Raw genomic sequence first — 24,225 nt, 5'->3', positions numbered from 1 at the left:
TTATTGTCTCTGACACTTATCCGTGAAACCGAAACGCCATAAGCCGTAAACCATTGCCATAGTTTTTACTGAACGAAATTAGATACAGCCCTAACATCACTTGCAGAAGTAATCAAAAGTATTAAGTTACTCCTATCACTTTATTAGATACGCGTCGCGTAGCGTAGGTACTATGCACGTGTCGGTCTTTTATCTTCAATAGGGTTGTCAAAAGTAAACACTTAGAATGTTTTGAATTAGTTTTCTACGGAAACATAAATACGGTTCGTTTGATTTAATATTGTTACAGGGTGATTCCCTATGAAATATACTTAAGCATCCTTCGACAGTATTTCGTAATTCCGAACTTATAACGGAGCGTGTTTATCTAGAAGATGCCTATTCACTCTTGATTTGAAGGTACTTATATAAAGGTTTTATTATTATATATAGGTTTTGGAGCAAGCTATTCGCCGGAAGAGCAAATCTTTGCGGTGCATATGAGAAACGAGGTAGCAAAGTTCTCTGTAGGTGTCCTTATTATATAATGCGTAGCTGTGCAGACCCTTACAATGCGTCGCAGTTCGATACTAAAAATACCTTGTGTTTTTTTTAATTGAATCTAAGTCCAACTCGCACGTAGCCGGTTTTTAATGAAAAAATATATATTTTTTTAATAGTTTAATATTTACCCGCAATGTCTTCTAATTGCGCCATGCTAGGCTCGTCCAGTAAAGGCGGTAATTTCTTGGAGAAGAAGTCCTTCAGCGCCGTCGCTACGGCATTCACGGGTATATCTAGTGCTTCTAAGTCTATGTTAGGATCTGGAAGGTAAAGACAATATAAACCACGGAATTATTAGGTCAAACTGAACCCAAACGATTTTATGTTCACTTTTTCTCTTTTCTTTGGCACTGAAGATTTTTTATTTATTTTAATACACTTTATTGTACGCTTAAACATAATACAAAGTTTAACAAGAACAACATAACAAATATTAGGTAAGTACAATAGGCGGCCTTATCGCTAGTAAGCGATGCGAAGAGTTACAGTACAGTTAGGGTTAGGGTGTCCACAAAAAAAATAAGATGAAGTAATACGAAAAGTAAACAAAAAATACTAGATTTAAAAACATTACATAACCAATATCTATAAAACATATAAATAACAAGAAATAACTTATTTTTTGTTAAATACATAAAATAATCAGAAATATTTCAACATAAGTAATAGTATGTACGACATAGTATTACCTGAAATTACCTCCTACTTTGCATCATAGCTATGATCCTTTACGGCTTTGGCTGTCTGGAAGACATCGTTATGGTGTAACAATAAAGTCAACAAATTATACCCTCTATACAACTGGATTCCTTAATTCGTACCTTTATTTGACTCCTTCCATATTCTGCAACTTTCCTCAGACAGTTTCAGTTTTCCGATGAATACCACTGTCGCTGTCAAATTACGCCTTTTGTATGTGGACGGCGAGTTTAAATATAAATTTAGTTTCATTTGGATTACCTTCATAAAACTTGCTAAACAGCATATCGACATGCGCTCGATTGCCGGGCACTCTGTACAGCCCTTCGGACGCAAGGCCCTCCCTCTCAATGAAGTCTACGCACTTCTCTACGAACAGTGGCACGCCGTGTGGACCCTGTTGAATAAAACCTCAATTGAAATCTATTTATCACCATCTTATCATACTAACCCTCCTGGAATTACGAGAAGGGTTTAGAATCGTATTTAAAAATTAAATTCTCAAGGACGTGTCAGGTCACACGTCCTTGAGAATTTAATTTTTAAATTTATAATTCCGCCAAGTGTAGGTAATAAAAAACACTAATAAGATAAAAATTATAAAAAAGCAATGTGTCATCTCTTGTTTCAAACGTGTCTCATTGTAACATAGACCTTTGGTTATTACATGACGCTACAGTCGCTATAAGACTGATGTAAAAGGCATATACTAATTTTAGGTAGCGACGGTAAGAGATCCGTAGCTTATTTGGAAAAAGCGCTCAGGCCGCGATTGCCAGAGAGTCGCAGGTTCAAATCCTGTCGGTTCCGAAAATTTTTATATGCATTTTAAATTTATAATTCCTCCAAGTGTAGGTAAAAACACTAATAAAAATAATTAAAGTCCTTGAGAATGTTATGAAGAACTCTCAGTCATGGAAGTTTTCTCACAATATTTAACGAACGAGTGATATTTGAATTGCTTATAAAAGTTAGCGTGTTGATTCCCGAAAGGGACGCTGAAGTCCTAACCAGGCTATCCTAATCTACAAATATTAAAAAAGGAAAAGTGTTTGTGCTTAGATCAATAAAATTAACGTTAAAGTTATTTAAATAACTTACTTTAAATATTTGTCAACTTTTATTGCTTTTTAATTCTATTTGTTTAGTTTTTTTAATTAACAAGTGGAAATTTATAAATCGTGTAAAATGTTATAAGAATTTAAAGTGCTCAGACCAGAAAGTTAACTTAATCGGCCTTTCGATGTTACTTGCCTTTATAATGACGTAAGGCTAAGGTAATTTATGCTAACGTAAAATTAGGATAAGAATTTACCTGAGGACCCCAATTTTGTACAGCGGGAGTGTTTTGTATCTGTGCTGCGTTCTTCTTGTCTTTGCTTTTCGAAAACTCCTGAAAAATAACGTGATTTTGTAGTGAGTGTTCCGCCAATTAGAGATGGGCTTAAACGTTAAAAATTAATAATACTGCTAAATGCTTATGCTAATAATAATTAACACCTAAAATTAGCAGTTATTTTTAGCAACTGTTAAATTTATCACAGACAGATTGTTACATAATTAATTCTCATTTCCTTCATACTTTTATTGTAGTAGTAATGAAGATCAGTCTTTATTTAACACTAATTAAATATAACATTTTCAATTTCAACAGTTAGCAGTTAGTTAAATCAACTCGACTAAATAACAATCTGTCTGACTGAACAGTGAACAGAAAATTAACAGTTTGCACTTTGCAGTTGCTAAGTTGAAAACAATTCCATAGAGAGAGACGGAACGAACATCATTGTCATCGCGTCCTTTTCTTTCCTTTGTTTCGTCGTCCTGCGCTGCGGCCTGCAGTAGTGGGATAAAGGGAGACAAATATATATACGCCCGTGTCATCACGCAGAATACATGTACACTGCTCCGCTGCCATTATTTTTATCTGTGTTCGTAAGAGTTGTGACTTGTGACTAATAGATTTAACAACTATCTCAGAATTTATTTAACAGGTGTTGACCCTAAAAAAAATCCTTCCACAATGACAAGGGGTTAAGGCCGTAGTACACCACGCCGGCCCAGTGCGGTTTGGTGAACTACAAACTCCTTTTCATAGCATAGGTGACATGCATACTAAATTTCAAAGCTGCCCGCGACTTATCTCGTAAACAATTTCCAATTTTACCTTGGGAACTACTTAAGAAATCAGTATAAAAAGTAGCTTATGTTCTTTTCCATGTGAAAGGCTACATGTATGCCAAATTTCATCCATACCCGTTGAGCCGTTTTTGCGTGATTGAGTAACAAACATCCACAGTTTCACATTTATAATATTAGTAGGATTACCTCTGCAACTACTTAGGGAGTTATCAATTTTATAAATTTAAAATGCATATAAAAAACTTTCGGAACCGACTGGATTTGAACCTGCGACTCTCTAGCAATCGCGGCCTGAGCGCTTTCTCCAATTAAGCAACGGCTCTCCTACCATCATTGCCGAAATTAGTATATGCCTTTCACATCAGTCTTATAGCGACTGTAGCGTCATCTAGTAGGAAACGTTGCAGTTTCGATCTACTTTTTCAAAAGTCCATAATACAATGAGACACGTTTGAAACAAGAGATGACACATTGCTTTTTTATAATTTTTATAATTTTAATTTTTATATGAATTTTAAATTTATAAAATTGATAACTCCTCCAAGTGTAGGTGAAAATACTAATAAAAATTATAAAAACTACTTAGGGAATCGGGATAAAAGGTAGCCTATGTTCTTTTCCATGTCGAAGGCTACATGCATGCCAAATTTCATCCAAATCCGTTACGCTGTTTTTGCGTGATTATGTAACATATATCCACACTTTATAATATTGGTAGTATTAGTAGGATTATAAAAGTTTTAAAACTCATCTAGCAGCACTCAGCACCTTAAGCGACGGAAGAAGGTTGCCAGGTTATATAAATACCATACCTTGTGTCTTCGGTCGTGTTTTCCGAAAGCGGTGGGTCGGCGACGAGAATCCGCCGCACTCGACGAGGAGTTGTCCTGCGCGGAAGACGGATATTCTCCTGATAATATCTGCGGAAGAGTAAATATTTAGCAAATTGTACCGCAATAAATAAATGGTTATACCTCATTGATTAGGGCTTCGGCCTCTTTTTCACATTATCCACTTCGAACTTTTCGGAGTTCTGAATAAGTAAATAAATATACTACGACAATACACATCGCCATCTAGCCCCAAAGTAAGCGAACCTTGTGTAATTTTGTACCAAGGTAAATGATGAATAATATGCATAAATACTTATAATAGACAGATAAACACCCAGACCCTCAAAAACATTTATGTTCATCACTCAAACATTTTCCCAGTTGTGGGAAACCCACGGCCTTTGACTCAGAAAACAGGGTCTCAAGGGTATCTCTTATGTACCATTTACACACATTAACTAGGTAGCCGTTATAAGACGAAAAAAAGTCAATATAAATTTAGTAAGTAATACAGAACGGCTGTATTTACCTTATGCGTAGGTTCATGATGCGGGGGCGGGGGCAAAGGCCTAGGCCTCCGCGTTTCGCCGTCCGAGCTGCCTTCGCTTGAATCACTAGCTGCTGTTGAAAGACTCAAACCATTATTACCGGTGGCGTCATCATGTCGCCGCGGACGAGACTCAGGAACACTATTTATAGTAAAATACTTTTTTTTTTCTTCTACAAGTTAGCCCTTGACTGCAATCTCACCTGGTGGTAACTGATTATGCAGTCTATGATGATGATGCGAGAATACAACAAGCGTATTCGCTTTTTCATAGTATCAATTGACGGAAGTAGCCCACCTCATGGTAAGTGGATAACCATCGCACATAGACAAAGCAACACTTATGTGTATGCCCGGAACACGTCCCGGAACGTCTTGTCCCGTGTCCATCAATCTGAGGCGTAGGTGTTAAGGCTCATGTGCCTGTTATAACACCGGAAACCACGCCCTTCATACCAGTAGGTTCCAGAACCACAACATTGCAACAATGCTGCTTTGCCTAGCTTTAAGCGTAAAAGAAAGCAAATATAGACAAACAAACCCTACACCCTTCGCCGTATGTTCATAACATCTAGCACAAAAAGCAGTGTTGTTCGACCTTCAAAAAATATAGCAGTCAAATTCACTTACCCTTGTCTTCCTGCGTTCTCGCCCTATATCCAGTAGGCAATTCGGGCGGACCCACGAACATGCCCAATTTGGGCACTCTAGGACTCTGTACCGCTACTAAGTTACCTAACGACCTAGAAACAAAACAAAATATCAAATATGTGACATTTCTCCCTGGGTGCAGAATATTCTTGATTTTGATTATAAATAAATAATAAATATACCACGACAATACACACAACGCCATCTAGTCCCCAAAGTAAGCGTAGCTTGTGTTATGGGTACTAAGAGAACTGATGAATAATTTTACGAATAATATACATAAATACTTATAGTATAAATATACACAGCCAGACACTGAAAAACATTCCTGTTCATCACACAAACATTTTCGAGTTGTGGGAATCGAACCCACGGCCTTGGACTCAGAAAATAGGGTCGAAGCCCACTGCGCCAATCGGCCGTCAAATTAATTACATATCTACATCATGTAATTAATAACAATCCAAATCAAGAATTACAAAAATGGTGTTATGGTCGACTACTGACATCCCTATCGCAAAGATTTGTGATATATCTATAGGGATATCACAAATCTAGCCAAATTAACATACTCCTTTTTTTTAAAAACCTAAATGAACCTAAATCTAAAGAACTGTCATAATAATAAATAGAATTTGCTTCGAAAGCTTCGAATACGTTGTCTTAGGGCGGAGACTTGGAGTGATATATTTATTAGAAACACTCAAAAAAAAAAATCATTAATTTAAAGCCGCCAAAAACGCAGCATTGGTAGACCCCAGGCTACGTGTATAGACAACAGCAAACACTGTCCAAGACCGCGGTATCTTGATCTCCAATAAAGAATTATACTGTTTTCTTTGAAATAGCTTGGTAAATAACTCATGATTTCATTTGTAGTGTGTAAAAGATAAAAATGGTTTCAGTGCGTTTCAGACTTTTTAATAGTCTGAAGATATACAATTCCGTACTACATTGATTTGATCTATCTCGTAAGTTTCAACCAGCTTCTGCACCAAACAGCGCACAAAAATACATAACGAACCTTTGAATTTCTTGGTTACATATTACAAACCTTTCGTTCAAACCACTCTATGTATTGCTGAAAACTGCATTCAATTCTGTTGTACATTTTAAAAGATCTAAGCAAACAAACGGCTGGTGCTAGTAAATTTTGTACTCTGTAAATATTTGGCATTTTAGTTTGGAAGAATACCTTTTCTTATAATGTCTGGGTGCATGGTGGGCGTGGTGTGCGTGTCTGCGTCTCACGTGCGCACGCGCTCCTCCCGAGGCCTCGCTCGAGCCGGAACTGTCCGTTTCCGAGAAAGCTGCGTGAATACAATGGGATATGTAAACACCATATAATTATGTAGAATGGCCAATGCGGTGGCTTCGGCTTTCCTTTTGTGGAGACCGAGTTCGAGCCCCTGCACGCACCACTATTTTTTGAGAGTTATGTGCGTTTTTAATTTAAGAGATTTAAATATCATTTGCTTTAAACAGTGAAGGGAAACATCGTGCCTGAGAGTTTTCCATAACGTTCTCAAGGTCGTGTGAAGTCTACCAATCCGCACTTGGCCAGCATAGTAGACCACGGCCTGAACACTTCTGATTCTGCGAGGAGACCTGTACCCTGTAAAGGCCGGTAATGGGTGTTGATGATGATGATCATGTAAGCATACGGGCTTGTTCGGGCCCTATAAGTAAACGTGGCATACCGTCGGAATAGTTTAATCAATCAATATAAATGGAACAATAGAAAAGGCCATGGGAAGGTTGGTCCGTAATCATTCTAGGTAGAGAGGTTTGTGATGCCACCCGTTCTCCGTTGTATTCCCGTAGTCGCCTCACACTACACCAGTGGGAAGAGCACGGGTGGTGACAACGGTATTCTGATCTACCGTCACTACACGACACGCTCTGACATTTTGACAGGTATAACTATTCCAATGTTACTCCTAGCTAAAATGCCATGTTTTAAACTATCACAGGCTAAAGTGTGCTGCAATATTATGATAGTCTCAAGTAAACTACGATAGATTAGAAGATACCTATACATTTTGACTTGAAGGTTACATTATCGGTATAGCAGAAAGTGCATTCCAGATCTCAGTAATGCGTGAGTCGAAATACTTGAAGGTCGTTTATCTATCTTATAACTATACCCAGGAGATCCGGCAACTTATCTTGTGAAACACCGATAGTAGAGCGACCTTGAATAAAATACTTCGCCTGTATATCTATAATATTTTTTATGCAAAAAGTGCGGGCAAGCTAGCAGGTGGCTATCTATTTCCCGAAATATACCAGTGAGCTTGGTTTAAGAATATATTATACTAGCTTAGTAAAAGTTAGGTATATGAAAACTAACGAATTATGGAGTATCTCTACGTCATCAAATCAAAAAGGAGATCAGCAGAAGATATGAAGTTACACGACACATGTCGAAGTTATGCAACGATAAAGCTACAATGGCATTACAACTTGGAGTATTGAAATCCCAATGAAAGGTCAGTGGACGTTCAAGGGTTGACTTAATGATAAAGCAATTTAATTTCCTTACATGGCTGATGTAAAGGTGCTTTCTCATGTCGCCTATGCCTTCTTAATCTCGTCATCGATGGCGCCTCCATGTACTCGCCCGTTTCCTTTATCTGTATAAAATTAACGTCATATATAGTTCATATAGATTTCTAAACCTTCAATCAAACAATGTGCAAAGCATATATGTAACATGGGACTCGATATAACGACACAAGACGCATTTTGAGTAAAGTTAAATCGCACTTTTAATGAAACCTGAATAGTGACTCTATATCGAATATGAGAAAATATGCTTTCGAGTTCTTTCAGAAATTCAAGGTGATTCTTTATAACATTTAACACAGATTCAGATATCACGTGATTATTTTACAGGCCAAAAAAACACTACGATTTTATTTGACTCAACACGCATCACGCTACGTTGCGTCGCGACGCCAGTTACAATAATGTTTTAATCCTTACATTAGTCAATACCTGTGCGTATTGCGCGTCCAGTTCGGTTTCCGAGCTGACGCCGGACGGATGGTGGTGGTGACCTTGCTGGCCGCTCGAATGTGACCACCCGGATCGCTGCGACTATAAAACACACCCAGCATAAAACCTTAAAGATTTCGGCCTCCTTTTCAGGGGAACGAGTTTGATCCCCTGCTTGCACCACTAACTTTTGGGAGTTATGAAATTAAACATCATTTGCTTTAACAGTGAAGGGAATCATCGTAAGGATTTTTTTCTCTATAATATTCTCAAAGGCGTGTTCGCCCAATCTGCCATTGGCCAGCGTGGTGGACTATGGCTATTATAATAATGATGATGATAATCAAAACATACCTTTCTCTCCCTTTGGGGCGGTCCTATCGTGATATGCTGAAGGGCGTCGCTGACCATCGTGTAATTGTTCATATCCAATTTACCAGGTTGCTGTAACAATTGATTTGGAAGATATAATTTCCTATTTAAAATAACGTCCCTACTACACACACTTGTGTGAGATTATTCTAAAGAATAATGTGGACTGAATTTACCTGACGGCAGATCAACGACATATTGTAGACTAGCCCCTAGCCTAGTTCGCTGCAGCTTCGTACGCTGTTTTTTGGGTTTTCATGAATCCTGCGATTCAGGAAACCGGAATTTTCCCGGATAAAAAGTATAATCTATCTCTATTCCAAAATTCAATCGAATTGATTCAGTAGTTTTTTTGTGAAAGAGTTACAAACATCCATCGATCCATCCATACAAACTTTCGCACTTATAATATTATTAGAATGTGTTACGGCCCTCGGCAATGTTTGGCATAATAGTCTGGTCCACAAATTCAAAGTTACTCAGCGTGCTGTCCAAAGGATTACAAAAACCAAGTAGCCAAGGGCTTTCCAAACCCTTGGCTAATCCATTGCGCGTCAGCCCCAATAACTCTCGGAACCAACAGTCACTGAGGTTGACCCGTTCTGAAGAACGTCCGCTTACCCGTAAAAGTCGTACAAATCTTAAGAAGGTTGCGGGAATGGTCTGGATAAAGAAACGGGAGAATTTGCGGAAAGCTAAGGCCTTCGCCCAGTAGTGAACGCAAACATGCAGTTGATTGTTTATTACCTTGAGTGTCTGTGAATGTCTCAGCCGCTGGTGATGCGGAGCGGGTGCGCGCGCTCGGCCGGTAGTGAACGCACGTTGACCGTACCCAGCGGGCTGCCAGAGACCCCCGCCATCTAACCAAGCAGAACCAAAAACATTATGACGTCTTCTCTATCCTAAACCTATCACGTTATATGTAAAAGGTGTTTATTAAAATGTGTGTTAATATAAATAATAATATAACTTAAAAGAAAATGAAATACCTATAAAAAGAAAAAAAATGCTTATGGTTACGGTGTCTAGTTTATGTAAAAGATAATTTTATGACATTAGGCCCTTATTAATGAACGTGGCATAGCGCCGGAATAATGACGCAGCTATTTTCATTCTTCAACTAACAGCACGTTTTTAATGAAGTCAGAACGTGAAAAACTTAAATGTTTATTAATAAGACCCTAAGGGTTTTACAGATATAATAATCATAACGGCGGAATAGTTACGCAGTGATTTTGTCACACTTCCACTGACAGCATCTTTCTAATGTCAGAGGGTAAGGCTGAGATTTTTAAAGGCTCTTAGTTTATAAAATTTATTTTGGACATATAAATCTACAACCACTACAAAATAATCGGAATCTTATACATTTCAAGTGTATTTATAAATTACATGCAAAAAGCAATAGCTACGTGTGAATTGACTAATATTAAAAATTAATACCAAATGTTTTAAAAAATTATACTAAAAAATAGTTAACATTCAGACTAACATGATAAATAATTCCAAACCCTACCCTATATACCCCTAGCTATTTATGCCCAACCCGAGATTCGAACCCAGGATTTCAGTAATGATTGTTATTTGTTAGTGATGGCAAAACAAGTGGTCCAATATGAACACTAAACACTACGTATACTTCATATTGAACTTGGCGCTTTCCGATTACTCTAACATTAACTCTACCACATAATCCTGAATTTACAAAAATAACATTTTGCAATTCATGCAGAAATTTAAAAGAATAAAGCCTCCGAATTGATAACCTCCTCCTTTTTTGAAGGAAGTCGGTTAATAAAAGAACCTAAAAGCGCATTCTTAAAAAAACACTATCTAGAAAAAGAAAAAAAACTACAAAGTGAACAAGGTGTCTAATCGCAATTGAAGTTCTCATGCAATCACCTGACTCGTGCGTGCTGAGCGAATCCTCCGAGCAGTTGAGATCGGCTGCGTTATAATAATTAAATATTTATTTTTTGAAGACCTCGAAATTTTTTTAAAATTGTATCATTGGTCTTTGTTCCAGAATACTCAGGGTTTAAATTAAAAGATTTTGTACACAATCATCATCGTAATGCCTTCAACCGATTTAAGTCTACTACTGGACATAGGTCTTTTGTAGAGAGTTCCAAATTCCACGGTCCTGGGCCGCTTGTTTACAACGGCTTCCAGCTACTCGTTTGATGTCGTCTGTCCACATCGTTTGTGGCCGACCAACGGCTGCGTTTACCTGTGCGGGGTCGCCATTCCAGAACGTTGGAACGCCAACCTCCATCGGTTCTTCGAGCTATGTGCCCCGCCCATTTATACTTCAGGTTTGTGACTCGCTGAGCTATGTCGGTAAATCTGGTTCTTCTACGGATCTCCTTATTTCTGATCACGTAGAGATACTCGCAACATAGCTATCTCCATCGCCCGCTGAGTGACTTTGAGCTTTTTTATGAGGTCAGGGACCACACGATGCGTGTACACAATAAATAAGAGAGAACTTTGGTGTAATTCATACATTTGTAACGCAGGCAATTTTTCATATATGACTAAGCCTTAACTGTCTATCTGTCCCTCCGTCAGTCCGTTCGTCTGTCCGTCTGTCAGAACGCTTTACCTTATGAACCATGATAATTGAAGAATTCCTACTCTATTTGCATGTGCAAGAAACCGTATAAAAAGCGGTTTGATATATCATTCTTAAATCAATATGATCGTTTTATTTAACTCAAATAAATATCGGTTTTTTTTAAGCCGGTTTCAAGACTTGATTACCTATTTCACTTCCAAAAATTTCCATACTCATTACGTCAATAAATATTATTCAGCAGATTTTCACAATGTAATCTGTTGTAAAACGTACCGCTTCGTGTGCACCCTTTCAAACTGTATAAGAGCATAACTAAATACCTGTGCCTATCCAAAAAAAAAACACAAAGGTGAATACTTACGTGACAAATCCGCGTGCATTCTATGGTCAGGTGGTGCTGGTTCCGGCGGGGTACTTGGTGGTGGATAGACGCTAAAACCTACAAACAAAGATAGATTTACTTAACAAAATTTAGCTAGTTTCAAAAAAACTAATTTAAAAGACTATTTGTCATTTTGTTTAACAGATGAAAGAAGAAAATACACATATTTAAATTAATGTTTCTTTACCATTTTATATCTTTATTTGTAATTTAAAGAATATCATATATTTTAGAGTTAACAATATCTTACCAACGATTAGAGTCCCAGATCCAATATAACAGTATAAGCAGAGCCATTCAAGAATAGATTAATAAAAGGCGGCCTATATCGCCCTTTATCATTCGCAAAATATTCGCACGACCGCGCGCAAGAGATTGCTAGATTTATTGAACCAATGCCATTAAATAAACTATTATTCAATGGCATTGGTTACATAGAATTGGATTCTAAATTGTATTAATAATACTTCCCCAAGTTTTTACTATGCTTCTATGGCTGTACTTTCGAGTGTTTCCTCAAATGTCATATATTGACCCGTATCACTTTATTAAAGTCGAATTTTTTATTGTTATTTTAACTTACCCTTTAAGAAGCCTCTGTTTTTGGAATTGTTTAAAGTATCGCTGTATTCTGAGTCGATGTCTGCACGTGAGTCGGGGCCAATGAGTAAATCCAACGAGTTAGTTAATTTATGGCCATCCATTCTGTAAATAAGCATAACAGTGATTGGCAATATGGAGATTAATGGAATGACTTGTATGAGTTTTTAATATTTACTTTTATAAATATTAGTAAGAAATATGAAGTAATATACTTTCGATCTACCGGTGATGAACATTTGGGCGGTAATCTTTCAAAATTAGATTACTTGTATACTCATTTTGGCTTTTAATATTAAATAAATAAATAAATATACTACGACAATACACACATCGCCATCTAGCCCCAAAGTAAGCGTAGCTTGTGTTATGGGTACTAAGTTGACTGATGAATATTTTTATGAATAATATACATAAATACTTATGATATATACTGAAAAACACTTATTGTTCATTACACAAACATTTTTCAGTTGTGGGAATCGAACCCACGGCCTTGGACTCAGAAATCAGGGTCGCTGCCCACTGCGCCAGTCGGCCGTCGAAATATTAAAAATACCGGTTGTCAGAGTTCTAAATTTTTTTTTTAATCCCATGGGATTTCCTTTGATAAACAGTAGCATCCTTTCAGCTATAACTCTGCGTCCTTTCAGCTAGATCAAGATGATCAAACAAACAAAAACACTTTGACATTTATAATATAAGTGTGGTGAAGGAAGTAAAGATAATGGAATCAATTATTTTTTATCAAATTAAATACGAAAAACAATACGAAAAATTCATTATCATTTATGTACATAGAGGATGCCCAGTACTGATACTGTGATGACTGTACTCACTTGTGGTCGATATGATACGAGTGCAGACGTGGTGGAGGTGCGGGTCGCCCGGCCGCAACGTCTGGTAGATTGTGCGGATTGTGTGCGTTATGCGTGCGAGTGTGCGGCGCCTCTAAGCGGAACGCGCGTTCGATCTCGCCTTTACGCTCCCATACTTCCTTGAAGAATGGCGTATAGAATGCCGCTGAAACGATTAAACAATATTATAATATCATTTTTACGGCGGCTTTGAGGAGCAAGTAAAACATTCTGAAAGTCCAGAAAACTCAAGGACTAGTATACTAAAAGTATAAAACTTTTCTCAAAACATACACAACTTCCACTCCAGTGTATAATAAAAAGTGGACTTAAGGGTGTGAGGGAGTTTTCGCACTGCTATGCTTCTGGAGTGATCCAGCGGTGACCCGCATTAGCGGCCCTACGTACAGCTCCGACTAACCAAACACGGAGAAAGACACAGGAAAAGAAGGAGAGAAGGGTGATGTGTACATTTTTATATACTTACATTTATTCTCAGCACTGGACGTATAGGTGGTGAAATGTGCACCCAGTCTATCCGCCGTGGCGTTTCCCTCCGTTATAAGAGCGTGCCCTAAATCCGTGCCGAAGAACGCGTTCGCGGCCGAACCCCCGCCGTCCGTCACCGCGACCATTTGTATTGGTAGATTCGGGATGTTCATAGAAAACGCACTGAAATAATGGTTCGAAAATAAAATCAGTATTGTTGTAAAGAAGGCGTCAAGTTTATTCAAATCTATTGTGTATCTATACTAGCTATTGGACGCGTTCTTCATCCTCCGTTTAATTCGGTTTTTTACAATTTCCCTGGGAACCGTTTGTTTCCTGTTTTACTCTCCATCTTTTTAATTAAATCTATGCCACATTTGGCATAGTCAAGTTGATTGGTTGCTTTAGGGCGTGAAGAACGGACAAAGAAACAACCAAAACCCACTTTCGCATTAATAATATTAGTGTTGGTTACAATTAGTTCGATGTAGCATGGTGCAGGTAACGTATGTTAGCCTCCCATTATCCAATAAATTAACAAGGTTAGATCGTAAGGTTGTGGGTGTAATAGTAAGGTTAGATCACGGATTGGTAGATTACCGACCAATACCAAGAAAACTTATTGTTTTTTTTCTTAGCTAAAACTGTAGTAAGATAAGAAGAAATCGATACGGAGATCAGCAGTAAACAATTTCAAGGTCCACAATATAGTGGTTTGTCTGAGATAGTAAACAAAAATCCTATCTGACTTAGTTGTCTACTAGTTCTCAGATCAGTAAGATTCGCGCCACTAGTTATGTCCACATTTTCTCATCTATCTCATAGAATAAGGTCGAGAAAATAGTAGACAAAATCATCTAGTGTCGGGCATGTTAACCATACAAAGCGTGTTCGAAACTTTAATAATGACCATAATGGTACTGTTCTTTTGCATGAATAAATTAAACATTGCTTAATTTTAACTAAGTTAATATTAAGAAGCGCATTCGGTAGTAGCTCGACTTCACTTTAGGGGGGCCGTGTTCGAATCCCAGCACTTATCACCGTTGAAGCAAGTGATATTTTAATTGCTAGAAACACACATAACTTATCTAAGTTATGTGCGTTTCTATTAATTATTATTTCTTCAACTTACTTTAGTGTCGCTAAACTGGCTTTCCTTTTTGCTGAGTATATTAAAATGAATCCATGTATTAGTTCTTCTCTGAATTGACTAGCGCCGTGAAAACTAGAGATTATGACCTGAAACAATTAGCATAACATATAGATTGCGGTAGACTAGTCTATCCATTATAAGCATAGATATGGTGGAGTGAAAGTAATAAACTGGGCCCGGAAAAGGTAGAGCATAGTTATCATAACTTCGAAGACATTGACTAAAGTGGAGACTTCCTTACAACTAAACTTCTTTCGGAACGTATGCGGCACAACGCTTTAGTGTATTTAATTTTTTTATTAAAACTGAAATAACTTGTCTACATAGTCTGTGACTCCATATGATCTAAAATTTTAACACAGCTGATATTACGGTTGTCACTGCGTAATTTTTTTGGGAACTTTGTACCGCTCGCTCGCATCGCACCGGAAAACTAAATCGCTTAGTGGTAGGTCTTTGTCAATAGAGTGGTAACTAGCCACGGCCAATACCTCTTACCAGACCAGACCAGAAATTATAAATTCCCAAATTTCCCCTGCCGGGAATCGAACCCGAGACCTCCTACTTAAATTCACAGTGCTCACCGTTGCGCCAGGGAGGTCGTCAAAACATAAACCAACAGTTAACGTACCTCGACTTTCCTTTTGGAGTCACCGAGAAACGTCTCGATGAGTATCGATCGATCCCCCGTGAGGAAACACGCTCGATGTAGAAGCAACGGACTCAAGACACGTTCTGGAGAGTACGGGTCGTCGCAGAACATGCATACCATGATGCTAGAATAAAAACAACTTGTCATGTGCAATAGTATATTGATGAAGATATTTTCTTTATCTCCCTTCTTTTTATTATTTACTTATAAGGTACTAAAACCCACGTTGATTATTGTTACAGTAAATTTAAATAAATAATAAATATACTACGACAATACACACGTCGCCATCTAGCCCCAAAGTAAGCGTAGCTTGTGTTATGGGTACTAAGATGACTGATGAATATTTTTATGAATAACATACATAAATACTGAGAATATACATATAAACACCCAGACACTGAAATACATTCATATGCTCATCACACAAACTTTTTCCAGTTGTGGGAATCGAACCCACGGCCTTGGGCTCACAAAGCAGGCCAATCGGCCGTTTATAAAGTGGGTATATAATTACACTTTTGATAACTATAAATTCATATTCGCCAGATATTTTATTAAATAGTTAATAGATAGTTTTCAAGAAACAATTAAAATTATATTTGATTAATACCCAATGTTCATGACATTGAGTTGGTGGGTATTTTGATATAAATACTACTGCATTATCGATACACTTCATTCCTACATGGACTCAAACGATGCAAAGATACCTCCCGGTGTGTTAGTCGTTTATTTATTTTGTTATATATTTATTTAATTTTAGTTAGAATTAGCAATTGTGCGAGACTTTGTTCACGTAAAAAACTACTTTTAATAAAAATTAATAGATACACGTTCTTTATTTATTTTTCATTAATTGTAGTAAGTCTTCAGAAACGACAAACTTTTTTTTTGGTTAGAAATATAAAAAAGTTTTAAACGACATTTATGGCCCCAATATGGCAGTTTAACCCCATAAAAACACAGAATATTGGTTCTTCTGTTTTCTGCACTTGTTTTGTAATTTGAAGGCGGGATTATGTTGTTTTCCTCTCTTGGACGTCCCTAAGCCCTTCGTTACACTTCGCTACCCTCGCGCGGGAACAATTTTGAATGAATAAAATAAAGTAAATGGACCTTATGTCACTTATGTTTGAGTCGCAAATCCTGTACTTCTGATCTTTGTTTTATAAACGTTCATTTCAGAGTAGTCGAAAATATGAGCTTTAACACAATGTAATAAAGATCAATTTCACGATATTGAAGTATATCCACACTCGTAAATACTCCTCGATTACGAGCGAGGATGTCTTTTACTCAAGCAGTACATATCTTACCGTATATCAGCGTCGAAGCAGACAATCAAGTCACGATACAGATGCGCGTAGCTGGCCTTCTCTCTGTTCGCACGTATTAGCTCTTGTATCGCGTCCGCTGTCAACGCCTCCGTGCCAAGTTCGCTCACTGACGCCTCCATGTATGAACAGTGTAAACTGGGGACAAATTACATAGAACTTTTATATATTTATTTATTGTATACATATATAACACCCAATACTGTAACTTTACTGTACTGCACTTTGCTTTAAGTAAATCTTTTTTTTTATTTCTCAGCAAGTTAGCCTTGAATTTCAACTGCCTCGTTGGTATATTGATCAAGGACAATAATAATGTAAAATAGAAATATGCAGCGGCTGTGTGCGAAATAATACTTCATAGGCTTTAGAGATGTAGGCTTTATGTACTGTCTTTGAGACTTATCTGAAATCGAAAACCTAATAGTTTTTTGTTAAACCACTGCCAGTTTTTACTGCAAGAATTTAGATACAGCGCTAACATCACGCTGCAGAACTAAATAAAGTGGCTCCTGTCACATTATTAGGTGCGCGTCTGCGAGCGTAGGTATTATACACGTGTCTGTCTTCAATAGTCATAATATTACATAATATATACATAGTTTGTATGGAAAAACAAATATGCTTTCTTTCTTATATAAATTTATAATATTAGTTAAATTATGTCATGTACATACTTGTCTGCGAGATTCTGCCCTTCCTCCTGTAACCTGGCAAGCTCCTTTTTGTCCATGCCATCGTCTTGGACAAACATCACTACTAGAGGTAGGCCCTGTCAACAAATAAATAATACTTTTAACTGACTACTATTATATATATATAATATTGGAAAACTTTTAACGACAAATAATAAATTCATAAAAGTTAAATTAGCAACTGGTTGCGCCAAGTTATAATTAAGTCTTAAATATTAATTTTAAATTTCATGTGTGTGTGTTCCTATTCTCCCATTTCGAACCTAAAACAGCACTGAACGATTCTTCACGAAGATACCGGCGCCCGCATGCGCCTCAAAGGCAGTGGCGTGCACTTCATACATGCACAAAAGCTCTGCCTACCCTTGAATTTGCGTATAACTTATAAATGCAAAGGATTTTCCATTTCATGGCATCTACCTTCTTTATGCATACCCTGGTCAAAATCCCTGTACACGCCACTGCTCAAAGACACTAGAACGCAGAGCTGTCACTTAAATTAACAGAAGCAAACGATTAAGACGTTTGCGAACGACTTGCATTCCGATTGCGAAAAGTAGCAGGCAATACGAGTTTACTGGCTGCCGTAAAATATCATAATCTAGCTTAGAAGGTTCAATAAGCATAATTCTTTATGTGTATGTGTGCCAAATACTATAACATAAGTGGTGGTGTTCGAGAAGAGAGGACTTTGTGAGGAATATTTGAATAACGGACGGCGTGCTCCTACCGGATACCCATGAAAAATAAGGTCAAGTAAATGCTGTCTTCCTTGTGCTCAGATTCCTTTGCATCTTTCTTTTGTACACCAATTTACCGCAAAAATTACAGACCGCTCATTCGAAATAAAAATCTTAAAATAACTTAATATAACTTGTCGCATACGGTAACTATATGATTACTACCACACTTAATACATTTTTTTTTTAATCCCAAGCGAGCCTTTATTCATCTTGGTATATTTAATTTCCTTCTCCCGGAATAAAATGGCTGCTATCTCTGTGCCAAATTTTATCAAGACCGACACATCGGTTGTGTCGTCGCACATTGATGTGAAATAAAAAAATACTACCACATATAAAATTAATAAGGAGGATTTTAACGAAAGCAATTATCGAAATGGCATTTTGAATTTTTTTCCTGATTGCCATTTTGTCTGTGCTACTAATAAAAATAAGCGGATTAAGTTTAAAGTTTTTCTTATTCAGATTAATAGACTAGAAAATTACGATTATTGTTTTAACCTGAAAGGGCAGTTTGTCCTCCTGTTCCAGACTAGATAACAGAGTTTTCTCGGCGCAGCCTCTGATGTATTCGAACGACTCTTGATCCTGGTACACGCAGAAATATCCTGAGAAACAATATTTACAATATATAAATGGGACCATGGGTTTTCTCTCCGAATGAGAAGGGTTTTTCTGGCGAAATGCAGATTGGTAGATTGGAAAAAATTTTAGGAATTAAGGCACGCAGTTTCCTCATTATTTAAAGTTACAGTTCGAGAAACGCGGCTAGCGTGGACGAAAATCATATCCACTGACGAGGAATAAAATTAACGTGTCCACCTTTTAAAGCACAGGAAATGGGAGAAGTTTACTACCATTTATTATTACACATTATATCATTTGTTAATAAAATTAATAAAATAAATTATTATTTATTATATCATTTGTATATTGTGACAGCCGATTGGCGCAGTGGGCAGCGACCCTGCTTTCTGAGTCGAAGGCCGTGGGTTCGATTCCCACAACTGGACAATATTTGTGTGATGAACATGAATGTTTTCAGTGTCTGGGTGTTTATCTATATATTATAAGTATTTATGTATATTATTCATAAAATTATTCATCAGTTATCTTAGTACCCATAACACAAGCTACGCGTACTTTGGGACTAGATGGCGATGTGTGTATTGTCGTAGTATAACCACTTGTGCGCTAATTTTTGAAGAGTTAATAAAGCTGTGGGAGAAGACATTTTTATTTTATTCTCTTTATTGCACAACCATAAATCACAAAAGTCGAACTTAATGCTAAAGCATTTTATACCGGCCAACCTTCAAACGTGCGAGAAAGACGAGTGAAGGTGTGGTAAAAATAATATATATTTATATACAGCTTATAACTAAATACATATATAACTTAAATAAGAGTTTTACGTTTTTTTTTTTTATTTAATTTTATTCATAAACATAAATAACCTACAATAACCTATGTACCAAATTAAAACTAAATAAAACCTAGAACGACTTCGAGACCACCGCATCAAGGCATAGTGCCTTACCAAAATTTTACTTCAAATTATTCTCTATAAAAAAGAAGCGTGGGACAGAAGAAATTAAAAAACTACATACATAAAACAGCGATAAGAGGAAAACATGGAGATAAAAGTGCTTACACCGCTTTAATTTTATCCTGTCCATGCCTGCGGATTGAAATGGGATTATGTACATATACATAAGGTATTCCTTCATTAACGATACATACCATTAGGAGCAAAGTCCCGTGGCGGTTCGGCGGCGAAATCATCCGTCCGTAGTCTTTGTTCGACACGCCACGAATGACCGTTTATGTTGACCCGCCTTTCGCTGTCGCAGCCCGCTATTAAACGCTTGCCGAATTCTCCTGCTATCCCTTCCACCTATGCGTATACAAACATAATGTGTATTAATAAATAACACTTTTAGTCTCCTCGTGTTATAATGAAAAAATATTTGACATGTGTATGTAATAGAGAAACTTAAACCTACTAAACCGATTTTAAGAATTCTTTTTGTTCGATTGACGGCCGAGTGGGCTTTCCTTGCCTGCTTTCTGAGTCCAAGGCCATGGGTTCGATTCCCACAACTGGACAATATTTGTGTGATGAACATGAATGTTTTTCAGTGCTGGGTGTTTATCTTTATATTATAAGTAAATATGTATATTATTCATATAAAATATTCATCGGTTAACTTAGTACCCATAACACAAGCTGCGCTTACTTTGGGGCTAGATGTGTGTATTGACGTTGTATATTTTTTTTTATTTCTTATATTTATTTATTTTCCACTATTCCCTTCCCTTTCTTTTTATTAAAATATTTAGGAGATATTTTCTTTAGGTATTATTAAAATTTCCGCCGGAAGTAATTGTGTTTTTAAAGCAAGCTAACGTGCCGCTTTATCCGGGTGCGCTGACTAAAAAATGACAATAACAATGATGCGAAGGTAGAAGGGGAGCTCAAAGATATCTTCGTAGCCCTAGCTCTACTTACCCCTAATATGATAAGGTTAATTAAGTTGGAATCAGTCGTTAATGCCCAAGGAGCAGCCGGAGGGCCCGCGTGGCATTGAGATTCACTCGACGAAGTTAGAGACCTGCAACAATAACTGAACTTTAGGGCACAGCTTAACGTGACTTAGGTACTAAACTAATGCCCGTTTTGACTAACAAGGAACAAGGCAACGCCTAGTCTAAGGAGATCCCTAGGTTACATTCATAACATACCATACCATTCACAAATTGTTATCACTTAAGAGTTGGCGGATCGTTTCTTTGCTATTGACATAAGCATAAATCTGTAAGCATTCGATTCAGCAATGCCTAGGTTTAGTGAAAACTGGCATCATACTAACGACGAACAAGGCAATGCCTGAATAAGTAACGATAAGCCTAATGATAGAAGATTCCTAGGCATACATTTAGGTTTCGCCAATCGATTTACACTATGCAGCTTATATAGCCAGACTTATCTGTGATTCTTGCCACGAGTTCGAGTTGCGGTATTTTGTGTTTATATTATATTTTTTTCAATTTTCGTATAGATCTAAATATATTAAAAAATATATCTATGTGTTTCATCTGTCAAGCGTCACGTTTCAAGTTTCCTGAACAATACGCACCACCAATTGGTGTCGCAACTTTAGATGGCACCCAACGTAAGAATTGGTGAATTTTTTTTTTCTCTAAGCATCACGAAATTCGATTCCTAGATTCCTAGATTCCTAGATTTCGTGAAAACGGACATTAAGCTCCATTATTAATAAACGTGGCATATTATCGGAATAGTTAGTGTTTTGTCACACTTCAAATGACCTTCAAACGCTCATATCGTACTCCCTATCTTCTATCATTTTATATATTGTCTTGCGTGATCTGTAAAGTCCTTTTACATCTTTCTTTAACGGGAAAAGATCGCCATGTAGCGAAAAAAGCTACAAAGTTATACCCTCTATCGAAATAGCACTATACATTTTTATTATCAGTTATTCGAACTTAGATAGATTTTACTAGAAGATACAATGAACAGAAGCTCTCTTAAAATCTAATAAAAAAATCGCCATGACTATATAGTCTTATAATGTTTAAACTATTAAAGGTTTATCTTAGCAAAATCTTGTTTTTTTGAATCCTATAAGGCTAGGTTGTGCATTGAAAATATACGAGTAAGGGGAAGAGAATTATCTCCTGGCGCCCATGCTAGTGAAAGCTAAGCAATGGTATCAGTTTTAATTATTTGGGCTGCAGAGTAACATGTTAAAATACAGACCCGACTCTCGTGTTCAGTATGACGGGTAGAGTAGCGTCGAGACAGTTGGCCGTGGCGGGGCAATGCTCTCGCATCGGACAGTGCACGAAGCCGAGATGTTGAAACAGCATCAGCTTTCTGTCCTGCTCCATTCTATCCAGCATTTTGTATCTGTGAAAGTTAAACTATATATCATCAACATAAAAGATTGCTTAAGTAATGTTATCTCTCTTTTTTCCCGTTTTTCTTTTTTTAGTATTGTTTTATATTATTTTAAATTTTAAAGATTTTAAACTAAGATGGATTTCGTGGTTAATCAACATTTCTTAAATACAGTTCAACGGGTACATACCACGATAATATTTTCGGATTTGTCGTCTGGGTCGTAATATCGATATATGGTATAGGTCGACGTAGGGTATGTATGTATGTTTTTTTAGCTGTTTACAGCAGCCTTATGTGCCCAGCGGATTCGCATGCTATGTTCGCATCGAGAAAGCACAATTGTATACACATGCCAAATAGTTTATATTGGAGTAAGCAGTTGATTGTCAGTCTTGCGAACTAAATATATAAAAAAAAAGCATGTGTTTACACGCGTTAGAAAAACTGAAATGTTGACTATAGCTAACTTAATGGTGTCGGTTTTTTGTTACGGTGTGCGCGCGCAACTAGACATATCGCGCATACAAGAACGTGAGGCTCAACACCTATGCCTTAAATAACGGACACAGAGCGGCACTTTGTAGCGGCACGGGTTCCTTGCATGCCCAAATTGATGCTCTGTTTATATGGGATTGTACTTACCATGAAAAAAAAAAGAGCCTCGTCTACTTGTCTGGGATCGCACATTTGTCCCAAACATTAGATTAAAAGTCGTAAAATAAGGTTACATACTGTACACGAGTTTGATACAGTACAATATTTTCAACTGAATAGATTACCTGAAATCATCCTGAAGAACATCTGTTATCTCTTTTATGTCCTCTTGAGTTATGGTGCCGGTGGGTGATATCCTCTTGAAGTGGTAGAACAAATCGGCGTGCTCCAATAACAGTTCCTAGAACAAGGAAATTAATTTTAATACTCCTTCAGTTATTTATAACAGTTCCTAAAACAAGGCTTATTCATATTAATATTCCTTCAGTTATTTATAACAGTTCTTAAAACAAGCATAATTCATTTTAATATTCCTTCAGCTATTTATAACAGTTCTTAAAACAAGCATAATTCATTTTAATATTCCTTCAGTTATTCATAGAAACATTGCAGTTAACTATATTACTAATATGGAAATAAGAGCAAAGGTTCTCTAGAAGAACATATATTACTAATGTAGATAAATGAATTGCATAAATAAAGAGGCATTGCATTGGAATTAGACGGCCGATTGACACAGTGGGCTGTTTTCTGAGTCTAAGGCTGGGTTCGATTCCACAACTGGAAATTTTTGTGTGCTGAACATGAATGTTCTTCATTATCTGGGTGTTTATCTGTATATTATAAGTATTTATGTTTATTATTCATAAAAAATATTTATCCTTGTACCCATAACACAACCTACGCTTACTTTTGGGCTAGAATGCGATTTGCGGTGTGTGTAGTATTGAAGTATATTTAGTATTTAGTACTGCTGCATAGCGGGACACATAAATCATACTCAGAAGAGTATGGAGAAAGATATCAGAATACCTCAACATAACCAAATCATAAATTAGGTCATCAGTTACCAAAAGATTAACGCTTTATGTAGGTGAAGTGGGTTGAATGGGTATTAAGATAGTGTCCGGAACGGATCCCCCACTAGGTAAATTAAGTTGTTAATTATGCTTCGCTCGTTTCGTATCTCCCTCTCTGCTAATAATCGAACACAATCTGCTGTTGTTCCTCAGTCAGAGCCTCTTAACATTCCCTCCCCATTATAATATTTCTCCTTCTGACAGCTGCTACCCCATTGTAACATAGCCGTTCAGTTTTGTAAATTTATTTTAATTAATTTACTTGTAAATTATGCTTCGATCTTTTTTGTATCCTTCTCGTGATCGTCGCACACAATCTACAGAGCCTCGTAACATTCCGTGCCCATTAAGACCACTTATGTCAACTGCTTCCCTGGAATGACGTAGCCTATGGCTTGTAGAGGATCCTTATAAAGTAAATTACCTGTAAATTATGCTTCGCTC

The 24,225-nt window shown here is 37.0% G+C and overlaps 1 protein-coding gene across 6 annotated transcripts in view; it reads right to left on the bottom strand.

Moving 5' to 3' along the window:
- LOC120634487 (rho GTPase-activating protein 190) overlaps window positions 1-24,225 on the bottom strand; it is a 41,465-nt gene that overhangs the window by 4,753 nt on the left and 12,487 nt on the right. For 2 of the 6 annotated variants that reach the window (XM_039905125.1, XM_039905127.1), the window contains exons 13-37: window positions 22,987-23,102; window positions 22,064-22,213; window positions 20,789-20,891; window positions 20,020-20,173; window positions 18,778-18,884; window positions 17,516-17,610; window positions 16,821-16,976; window positions 15,481-15,625; window positions 14,829-14,935; window positions 13,692-13,876; window positions 13,187-13,370; window positions 12,331-12,452; window positions 11,727-11,804; window positions 10,690-10,734; window positions 9,535-9,647; window positions 8,770-8,859; window positions 8,404-8,517; window positions 7,961-8,051; window positions 6,611-6,725; window positions 5,395-5,507; window positions 4,747-4,838; window positions 4,197-4,304; window positions 2,558-2,635; window positions 1,504-1,639; window positions 672-803 (exon numbers count right to left, since the gene is read on the bottom strand). In XM_039905125.1, the coding sequence (XP_039761059.1) occupies window positions 672-803; window positions 1,504-1,639; window positions 2,558-2,635; window positions 4,197-4,304; window positions 4,747-4,838; window positions 5,395-5,507; window positions 6,611-6,725; window positions 7,961-8,051; window positions 8,404-8,517; window positions 8,770-8,859; window positions 9,535-9,647; window positions 10,690-10,734; window positions 11,727-11,804; window positions 12,331-12,452; window positions 13,187-13,370; window positions 13,692-13,876; window positions 14,829-14,935; window positions 15,481-15,625; window positions 16,821-16,976; window positions 17,516-17,610; window positions 18,778-18,884; window positions 20,020-20,173; window positions 20,789-20,891; window positions 22,064-22,213; window positions 22,987-23,102 (2,929 nt within the window). The remainder of the gene's footprint in view (window positions 1-671; window positions 804-1,503; window positions 1,640-2,557; window positions 2,636-4,196; window positions 4,305-4,746; window positions 4,839-5,394; window positions 5,508-6,610; window positions 6,726-7,960; window positions 8,052-8,403; window positions 8,518-8,769; window positions 8,860-9,534; window positions 9,648-10,689; window positions 10,735-11,726; window positions 11,805-12,330; window positions 12,453-13,186; window positions 13,371-13,691; window positions 13,877-14,828; window positions 14,936-15,480; window positions 15,626-16,820; window positions 16,977-17,515; window positions 17,611-18,777; window positions 18,885-20,019; window positions 20,174-20,788; window positions 20,892-22,063; window positions 22,214-22,986; window positions 23,103-24,225) is intronic. The other 4 variants (XM_039905126.1, XM_039905129.1, XM_039905130.1 and 1 more) reach the window with 4 other exon arrangements.

This window comes from Pararge aegeria, chromosome 24 (genome assembly GCF_905163445.1).
Source record: "Pararge aegeria chromosome 24, ilParAegt1.1, whole genome shotgun sequence".
In the NCBI taxonomy this organism is placed as follows: domain Eukaryota; kingdom Metazoa; phylum Arthropoda; class Insecta; order Lepidoptera; family Nymphalidae; genus Pararge; species Pararge aegeria.
This window is presented reverse-complemented; position numbering and strand designations above follow the sequence as displayed.